The sequence below is a fragment of the Pinus tabuliformis genome, chromosome Q, assembly GCF_031772625.1.
Source record: "Pinus tabuliformis cultivar Carrire ecotype Pingquan chromosome Q, CPIR1, whole genome shotgun sequence".
Lineage (NCBI taxonomy): Eukaryota > Viridiplantae > Streptophyta > Pinopsida > Pinales > Pinaceae > Pinus > Pinus tabuliformis.
In genome coordinates, this window is record NC_142296.1 from 639761805 (window position 1) to 639771587 (window position 9783).

At 32.7% G+C, this 9783-nt stretch overlaps 1 protein-coding gene across 1 annotated transcript; it reads left to right on the plus strand.

The window, feature by feature from the left end:
• The first annotated feature begins 1231 nt into the window (after nucleotides 1–1231).
• LOC149221091 (uncharacterized) lies at nucleotides 1232–2754 on the plus strand. Its single transcript, XM_089382909.1, has 3 exons — nucleotides 1232–2041; nucleotides 2144–2259; nucleotides 2380–2754. The coding sequence occupies exons 1-3, from the start codon at nucleotides 1367–1369 to the stop codon at nucleotides 2426–2428; spliced, it is 840 nt and encodes a 279-aa protein (XP_089239035.1). The 5' UTR covers nucleotides 1232–1366; the 3' UTR covers nucleotides 2429–2754.
• Nucleotides 2755–9783: the final 7029 nt, after the last annotated feature.

Below are 9783 nucleotides of genomic sequence, written 5' to 3' on the forward strand. Positions count from 1 at the left end.
TGGTTATGTTAAAGTTATATATGACTTTAACAAATTATAAAAAATTTAACATATTTTTATTAGAAATTATGTATATTATACTTAAAGATTATATGTTTAAAATTTAATAAAATTATGTGTTTTATTTTCAAAAGTTACATGTTTAAAATTAGATAAGATTTAAAAGTTACATATATTAAATTTGATATTAACATTCTCTAAGATAAATATGAAAAAAAAAACAAAATTTTCCTATCTCTAAAATTTCAGTTTTATATATAAAAATTAGATGAAAAAATAAAATATTAAAAATAACAAATAATAATTAAATAAATTCTTATATCACTTTTTAAGAATATTAATTTACAAATGATTATTATAAATAAAGATATATAAACTTGATTAATTAATTATATCTTTTATTATTTAAAATTCTCTTAAATAAAGATATTCATAAGATAATCCCCTTACATTTTAAAATCTTTATATATGTAAATTATCAATACTACACTTCTCAATATTTATATATCTCAATTATCATAACTAACACTTCTCATCCTCACATTTGGGTTCTTCCATGGCCAACATAAAGTTATTGATAAATAAAGTCTCTTACACTTTACTAGGAATATAAGTTGTTTTTTATACTCAAATGTGTGATGGTCATGAAAAGAAAATAAAGAGGAATATAAGTTGTTTTTTATACTCAAATGTGTGATGGCCATGAAAAGAAAATAGATAAATAAAGTTGTTTTTTACTTTATTGGGAATATAAAGTATTTTTAAAAATATATTTTATTTTTATAATTTTTTTTAATATTTCATTAAATGTGTGATGGTCATGAAAAGAAAATAAAGAGGAATATAAGTTGTTTTTTATACTCAAATGTGTGATGACTATGAAAAAAAATAGATAAATAAAATTATTTTTTACTTTAATGGGAATATAAAATATTTTTAAAAATATATTTTATTTTATAATTTTTTTTAATATTTCATTTATATTTGTTCAATATTTTTAATGGTGAATTTATTCGATGAAAAATTAAATCAATTCATAGGATTTAGCCATCAAAATAACTTTTTATATATATATTTATAACTTTTGCAATTAATTAAATTAATTTAATGAGAAAGATGTATGTTTTGGTTTCAAGGGTTTATTGTGATTAATCTTAATTTATTGTGATTAAGATTAGGGTTTTGATTAAGTTATTTATAGAATCAGTTTTGATGGTTGAAAATGATTTCGGGTATTTATGAAATTTCATGGTGATTGTGTCTAAGGTCAGGGTTTTTGTTTTTAAAATATTTATCTGCTGTATTTGGAGTCCTGGTAACGGAAACTCAGCTCGCTCATTGAACATTATTTTGCCTTTCAAATCAAATGACTGAGAAAAAAGAACTCGGGGTAGAAGGCGGCATTAGTGCTAATTGCAGCACGGATTTGAGTCTTCTCATAAACAAGAAAACTGGACGGGTCCTCTATGCGGAGGCGGGTAAGGATTTTGTGGATCTCCTGTTGGCTTTTCTTTTGCTGCCGACTGGTGCCATCGTCCGACTTATGCGGGAACAGGGCACGGCGTCTTCCAAGAATGTGGGAGGCATCAGTAACGTTTACGACAGCGTCCATAAGCTGAATGAGGCCTATATGACTACTGATAAATCCATTTTGCTGAAACCGCCCCTAGAATCCAGTGCCCTCTTCGACGGCTTCCCACTACTTGAACATCTTACGACTCCTCGCGACTTCTATGTATGCCCCATCGCTAGCAACGGTTGCGGAAAGCACCAAATTAGTACCCAGACCGGCCAGATATGCACCTGTAGCCTAGAAATAAAGACTCAAGTGGTGCTAGATAAAAATCTCTCGAAACCTTCTGCTTCCCCCAATTCGGGGAGCGCTGCAGGGTTTGTGAAAGAGACTGTTACATATATAATCACCGATGATTTGAATATCCTTCCAGTTTCCACCATTACAAGCATGACTCTCTTGAATCGACTGGATGTGAAAGAGCTCAGCGATGTGAAGGAAATGAGTGTAAAAGTCGGTCCTGACAAGGTAAACATTAATATTCAATTACTAGGCAACCCTCACTTAGTGCTCTGTGTTGTTTATTGAATTTTTAGGCTTGATTTTGCGAACTTTATTGCTGATTCACAGGTTTTGGAGCTACTGGGTGCGTCTCTGACTTCGAAGACCGCTTTAAATGATGTTTTCTTTCCAGAATCATCATCTGGCTCTCAAATGGAGCAGAATACGTTGCTGACTCGTCCTTGGTGAGTTAGGGTTTGATTTGAGCAAAACACTAAATGGGGCAGAGGCTGTTTTGGTGACTTGTTTTTGGCAAGTTAGGGTTTGGTTTGAGTAAATATGATTCTTAAACACTTTGAATGCAGTAGAGGCTGGGTTGGTGACTCGTCTTTGGTAAGTGTTTGGCTTGTGTAAATGATTTTCTAAAACGCTTTGAATGGAGTAGAGGCCGGATTGGTGGCTCGTTTAAGGTTTTATGTGAGGAAAACACTATTCTGAAACGCTTTGAATGGAGTAGAGGCTGGGCTGGTGACTCGTTTAGGGTTTGATTTGAGGAAAATACTATTCTGAAACGCATTGGGCTGGTGACTCGTTTCTGGTAAGTTAGGGTTTAATCTGTGCAAATACTATTCTGAAACGCTTTGAGTTCAATGACGGTTGTAGCCTGTAGGTTGATATTTTGATAGTAAAGTATTGTTGTATATTTGTTATTTTGATAGTATTATTGGGAGTTGTTTTTACTGTGTTCTGTGTTGGAATTGGCTGAAAAATTGGAGGTGGAAATTTGATTTGATTTGTTATTTAAACTGTCTTTTGGACTGTATATATGGATTCAGCACCATGAAAAACCCCAGGGTACTTAGAAACTTGGATTGTGCAGGAGGGCACTTGGAAACTTGGATTGTGTAAGATCAAACTTGTGATTTCAATAAATTCATGCTTAATTTTAGAGAAATTAGACGGGAAAACCCACCAAAAAAATAAAAAACTCACATAACTTCAAAAAATCACACTAAACACAAAACGATATCACTGTATATCTGTTACTTTGATGGCAGTGACTTGGTTGATGGTATAATCATTAAGGTCTTGTGCGGCAGCGAAGTTTTTGATAACATGTTATAGTTGCAAACAGATCGATCTGGGTGTATTTATGAAATTTGTACCTGCCAACAGATCTATGTGAATGTATTTATGAAATTGGTACTGCAATATGTGAATGTATCTATGAAATTGGTACTGCAATATATGAATGTATTTACTATTTATGAAATTTGTTTGGCTTTTTTGTGAGTTGTTTTCTTTAGGTTTTGGGTGGGTTGATATTTTTTTTTGGGTGATTAGAGGTGATATGTAATAAAGAAAGTTAATATTTTTTAATGTCAGAATTTTTTTGGATTTATATGTGAAATTAATATATATATAAATATAAAAAATATATATTAATGTTAAATAATTTCATTTAAAAATTAATAATTTCGATAAATATAAAATACAAAACCATTTAATTATGAGCCATAACATTTTTCATAATATTTTTCTTCTGAAATGGTTTAGATTTTATAAGTAAGTGATAGTTATATATAATATTTAATTTAATAAAAATTAAAAAAATCATAATTTAATAATATTTTTAAAATTAATTAAGATTAATAAAAATAACTAGTATTAATGTAGAGTAGTTAAATTTGACCATCAAAATTTAACATAGTAATAAATTGATTATTCAAATTACGTGAGTTGTCCATTAAAATAATTAATATAAAATATAACTATATATATGAATGATTTAATAAATTGAAATATTTGTATGAGAGTCATTATTTGTAGTAAATAATATATATGAAAATATCCATTTCAATTTATAAGTGAAATTCAAAATTTAATAATAATAATAATAAATAAATAAATATTATTATATTTTTTCTCAAAATTTTCAGCCTAAATTATTATTAATATATTATAATTAGTGTTTAATTATAAAATTTACAAATAAATAAATCAAGAATTAACTAATATAATTTATAAATGGATTAATAATTAAAGATTATGACATTCTTTTATCAAGATAATGAATGGAGTTTGGGTAGTCTAATTAACATATGAAATGGTTCTATTCTAAACATCTTTTTTTGGTCAATTTTATTCAAAATACAATACAAATTTTTAAATCTCATAATTTTAAGTTTAATTTGCAAAGATCAAGTGTATGATGTGTTTTTTCAGGTGCATAATCCATTTATATATTCAAAAGTGTATTTTAAACGAAAAATTGCAATCTTACTAGTAATTATAAAAACCATAAATTATATTATTTTAAAAACCAGTATAGATCCATTATAACTCTGGATTTATCTTAACTTTGGATCTACCAAGCAATGAGAGAGATTAAATTTCTTCAAATAAATTTGATCCCTCTTGGCCCTTGGTAGATCCGGAGTTAAGATGAATCTAGGTTTTTAAGATGAATCTAGGTTGGTTATAAGACGTGTATATTGTAGTTACGTTTGAGCTAGAAATTTCATATTAATAAGGGAGTGGTTTTTATTGTTGTGCTGGGATTGGTAGTTGTTATAGTATTGGTCCCACACATCCATCAAAAAATCATAATAAAACATTAATAAATTGCACATAAATAGTTAATATTAAGTTATATAAGTTATTATCTTATGTTCAAAATGAGCTCTTATGTTGATTGGACCCAATCAAACACTAAGCCTTTAACATAACAAGTTGACAAGACATCCTATCCCAACTGTTAAGTCAAAATGCACTACAAAACATTCCATTAGCCTCTATCGAGCAGTACATAATCCCTGCACAAGAATGGGTGAAATGTGTGTCAATCATATCTACATGTGTGTTTAACCATTCAACCTAATGAAGGCAATAAATGGCACCATTCAACAACTGAAAGAAATAAATGACACCAACCTTTTCAATTTGGGAATTAAATACAAGAAAACACAAGGATGAACAATGAAAGTTTATCAATCATTGGATCATGTACAAATCAATCCAGAACACACATTTGAATTTGGGAGATGACAATCCATGCCAATCTTCCCTACCAATCAAATTCTACATCAAAAAGCTATAAAACAACCTCAACCCTTACTGACTTGCATTTGAAGTATTCATTTTACTGGAGACATACAATCAGAGTGTGCACAATGTTATCAGGTTTAATTTTGTTGAATAGTGTTCTCTGGCTGATTTTGTTTTTGTTAATTTTGTTTACTTTTGTTGTTATTGTTTATTTTTGTTGTTAATCAGGATAAAATATAGGATACAATGTTATTCAAAGGATAAATTAATTGTAGGTTAACAAGTTTTTAAAGACCATCCTTTCATTATGTATGAAAAGGAGTACATCTCTAGAAAATATTACAAAACAAAAACCCCTGGGTAACCAAAACAAAACACCCACAGAGGAAGCCAAAAAGAAAAAAAAACAACCCTAGCTCTAAACAATCCAGGTACCATCACCGAGAGTTTGAGAATAAATACATAGATTCACAACTTTTCTGTGGAAAAAACAAAAATATGAGAAAGGAGCATTCACAGAATGTTTAATGTTTACACAATAATATATCACCTATAGAAAGAAAAAATAAGAACTGTGTAATTACATGCCCAATTCCACATAGAGTGTTCACCAATTACCATTGCAGACGATATGCACTCATACAAATTGCTATTGCAACTCGTACAGGGAACAAGGAGGAGAGGGACTAGGGGGGTCCAACTGTGATGTAGTTCATTAGATGAGGATAGGGGGAATGATGTGAATGCTCCCAATGCTCCCAACAATGCCATTGAGAATGACAATGTGGTGGTAGATCATGTTGTTCCACCGTCAACCATAGAGCCAATGTGAACCACAGTGCAAGGTGCAAGTTGAATAGAGAAGATCAGTGCCATAAAAGGTTGGACAAAGGAAGACATGCTAGTTGCAATTAATGACATGGATTTGAGGGGATTCCAATTCGTGCTTCTACAAAAAAACGTGTGATTGTTGCCACAAACATACATTATTGGATAAATGCGCTGACTCATACAAAGCGTAGAGGGCATGTTGCAGTTATGACTGAAGAGGAGGAGGGTGAAGTGGTTAAGTGGTGTAAGGAGATAACCCAATTGGGACAGGGGTTAGAGCTGATACACCTTAAATCCATAGTAGCTCAAATTTGTCAGGGGAGGCGAAATTCCTTCAAAGATAGGTTTCCTCGTAAATCATGGTGTAGTGGGTTTAAAAAAACACATCTAGACCTTATGTTACTTATAGTTGAGGGCCTTGACAGAGACGGGGCTTTAAATCTACACCCTACAATTGTGTCTAAGTTCTATGACTCTCTTTCTGTTGCATATGAGAAACACTCATATGCCCTAGACCATATATGGCACTGTGACGAAACATGCTTATAGGTGGGAAGGAATTGTGTCATGCAGATAATTTCGAAGAGAGAGAAAAAAATTTCCTAAGAGTAGGGAGTGGATAATTATTATTTGTTGTATCAATGCAATTGGTTTTTCAATCCCAGGTTTTTATCTATTCAAAGGTAAAACTCAACTAAAAAACTGTATACATAATTGTGAACCAGGTGCACGCATTGCTACACCTCCCCATGCATGGGTGACAAATGAACTATTCTTGAATTGACTTTGTCACTTTTCTGCATCTATACCAGGTGGTGTCTCACCTGAAAACAAACACATACTAGATTTAGATGGTCATGGAAGCCACATGGCTGCACAAACAATTGAGACCAACAATTTGGGCATTGACCTATTAATGGTGTCGGCCCATACCACTCACAGGTTGCAACCCCTTGATGTCAACGTGTTTGGGACTTTCAAGAACTATTTCAGGGCCAAGCGAGCTTCATGGCTGACAAAGAATCTAGGGGTGGAGGTAAAATGGTTTGAGCTAGTTGAGCTTGCAAGTAAAGCATTTAAAAAGGTTCTCACACCTTCTAATATCAAGGTTGGATTTAGGAGTGCTAGTAGATGGTAATTGAATGCTGATGCTCTTATGCATGATACTAGTTGCAGTTACGCATTATATGTGGAAGTTTAAGAAGAAAATGACATACAAGACAGTGTTGATCCCCAAGACATTAGAGAAATTTTGAGGCCTAAAATGGGTCTCCTAAGGAATATTATAAAATAATAATGGAAATAATAAATAAGATTAGACTACATCATCAAATTTTAGAGAGGAAAAAAAAAACTACTTTTTGAACTTACATCCCTACGATTTTACTCAAATTTCAAGCAGGAGCAATCATTGGATGCAAAATTTAATTACTCATCCAAGGAGTACCCATGTTGCATACTTTTGATGTACCTTATGTTACACAGTATTTTGTCACGCCTCCTACACTTCTCTGTGACATATCTCGAAGTGCTCGAAACATGACCATTATACATTATACTCATCCATGTATACAACTCAAATCCCTCCTTTAACTTTGCTCGAAAAATGCCTTGAGATTTCCCTGAAAAAATAACTCTTAAAACCCTAAAATGAGGGTCATCACTCTTATGAAGTTTAAAACCACAATGATCTCCTATTGCACCGTGTTTGACTCGTGATTGCATCCCTTTGTTCCCTTTCATACTCGTGATGATACCAAAAAGGTAATTTTCCCAAAGAGGATGATAAGCTTCGTGATCTAGAAGCTTCCAGAGCGGCGAGTTGGAGGTGGTTTCAGATAGATGAGGTCGAATCCTCCTAACTTGACCTCTTTGTCTTATCTCTATAAGCTACCTCCTTGAGATGTGGGCCTAATCCTATTTTTGGAGGAGTCCTAACTCCCTCTCCAAGCCTATAAATTCCTCCTCTCCCATTCCCAAATGGTTGGTCAAGTTAGAGGCTGGTTGGTCTATGTCCATTTGCACCCTAATGCTGAGCTTGTGCTTAGAGGCTATTCATTAGACTTGGAGGAGTGTTTGGAGAGTTTCTTGGCTTGGACTTGGATTACCACTCAAGGAGAGCCTTTCAACATCAAGGCTATGGTTGTAATATTCCCTTTATTCTTTAAATAATATACAACCATCAGTTCATCTTCCCAAAATATATATGTTCATGTATTTATTAGCTTGACATTCCTTGATTAGTTAAGTATGTTATTATTGGATTTGCTATTGGTTTTGGCATGCTTTGTTGTCTCTTGATCACTTGTGCATGTATATAAGCACCGAGAGAAGCAGGAACAAGTCTATGACACAAGCGGTTTAAGGCCCTCAATAAAGGAAATCAGAATATCATCAGAATGAGGTAGGTCATCTCTTTTGTTCTACCTTTCAATTATAACCTAGGAAGATGTCTAGTTGATTATCACTTAAGTTGCTAGACCCACTCATTGGGTTAGAGGGATCGTCTCTATCCATAGAGAGGATTAACCTTGTCAACAAAATGACGACCATACTGGGGACCTTATGATCCTTTCCTTTCAATTCTTCACCTTGCCTTTTGACGAGTTTGACCAACCGTCGATTTTTCGGCTTGTCCACGGTAATGTGTGTTTATACCATCACTAATTACTACCTTAGAGTGCTAAGTCTGGAAACAATTTCTTGGAATATTTTTAGTTTTTTCCCATATTCGTCGTCCATCACGGGTTTAACCTTAACAGTCGCGATGAATTTTTTTTTCTTCATTATTTGGTCGCGTTGAAATCATCACTACTTTTGCTATACAAAGTAGTGATGCCATTGCGAGTTTGTCTATGCAAAGTAGCGATAATCACGGGTTTGGGTATATAAAGTAATGATGATCTTTGATTGTGAGCATTTTTTAGGTTTCTTCCTAAGAATCTAGTGTTTCTTGGCCCCTAAGGTCTTTTCCCATCATGTATGCTTGGATTTGTCAATGTTTTCACTGATTTCCTTGGTAAATTTGAAAAATTTGTCTCATTGGCTTCGAAGTGAAATTTGACTGAGTTCTAGGGTTTCTTCAATTGGTCATCGTTTTATGCTTGTTAGCATCGTTGAGATGCTTGTTTCACTGTTTGATTGAGTGTTGTTTTAGGTGGAAACCATTGAAAACATCATTTTGCATTTGTTTTAGTTTGTATCTTGAAATTTACTTTTCGTGAAAATGCATTAGACTAGTTGCATTGAGAAGTTATTTTTTGAGATTCGTAATTGAGAATAGATCACATTTTTCAATGATTGAAAGCTAAAAACTGTATTAGGTGCATAAAATCGTTCAAAACGGAAAGAAAAGCATAATTCATATAAGTGCATCTTTGTAAAGTCAAAATCATTTTTCTTTCGAAAAGTTGCATTTAGGATAGTGAAAAATGAAAATAATTTTTACTTGTGGCATTGCGTTTGGAAGGCGAAAGTGAAAGTTAGTGGAAGGAATTTTTGCATGATGCATTTTGTTTGATGCATTATTGATTGAAATTTCTTCCCTTGATTAGTCTAACTTTCATTGAAACGAAAGTTTTTATTTTTCTCATATAGTTGCATTTTAGGTGTTCAGGTGACGTCGTTTTCAGCTTCAAAACTGAAACATAATTAAAGATTAACTTAAAATTTATCTCAATTAATCTAAGGATCATTTGAAACATTAACGTTCACACTTAGTGGTCTAGGCTAGAGACATGTTTCGACGTCTTTAAAACTTAGCATATGTCATTCTCTCTTGCATTAGACATCACTAGCACAGACTTGTGCTCCCTGTACCATTGAGTATATAAATGGAGACCCTCATAGGTTGCAAACCTTTATCCATAGGAAGCCGAGTCTGTCGCTCT

What these genes read in the sequence shown, in the direction of transcription:
- LOC149221091 (XM_089382909.1), top strand. Translation starts at nt 1,367, where the DNA reads ATGACTGAGAAAAAAGAACTCGGGGTAGAAGGCGGCATTAGTGCTAAT. An exon ending in TAAAAGTCGGTCCTGACAAG is followed by an intron (nt 2,042 to 2,143) that starts GTAAACATTAAT and finishes GCTGATTCACAG; the next exon opens with GTTTTGGAGCTACTGGGTGC. An exon ending in ACGTTGCTGACTCGTCCTTG is followed by an intron (nt 2,260 to 2,379) that starts GTGAGTTAGGGT and finishes CTTTGAATGCAG; the next exon opens with TAGAGGCTGGGTTGGTGACT.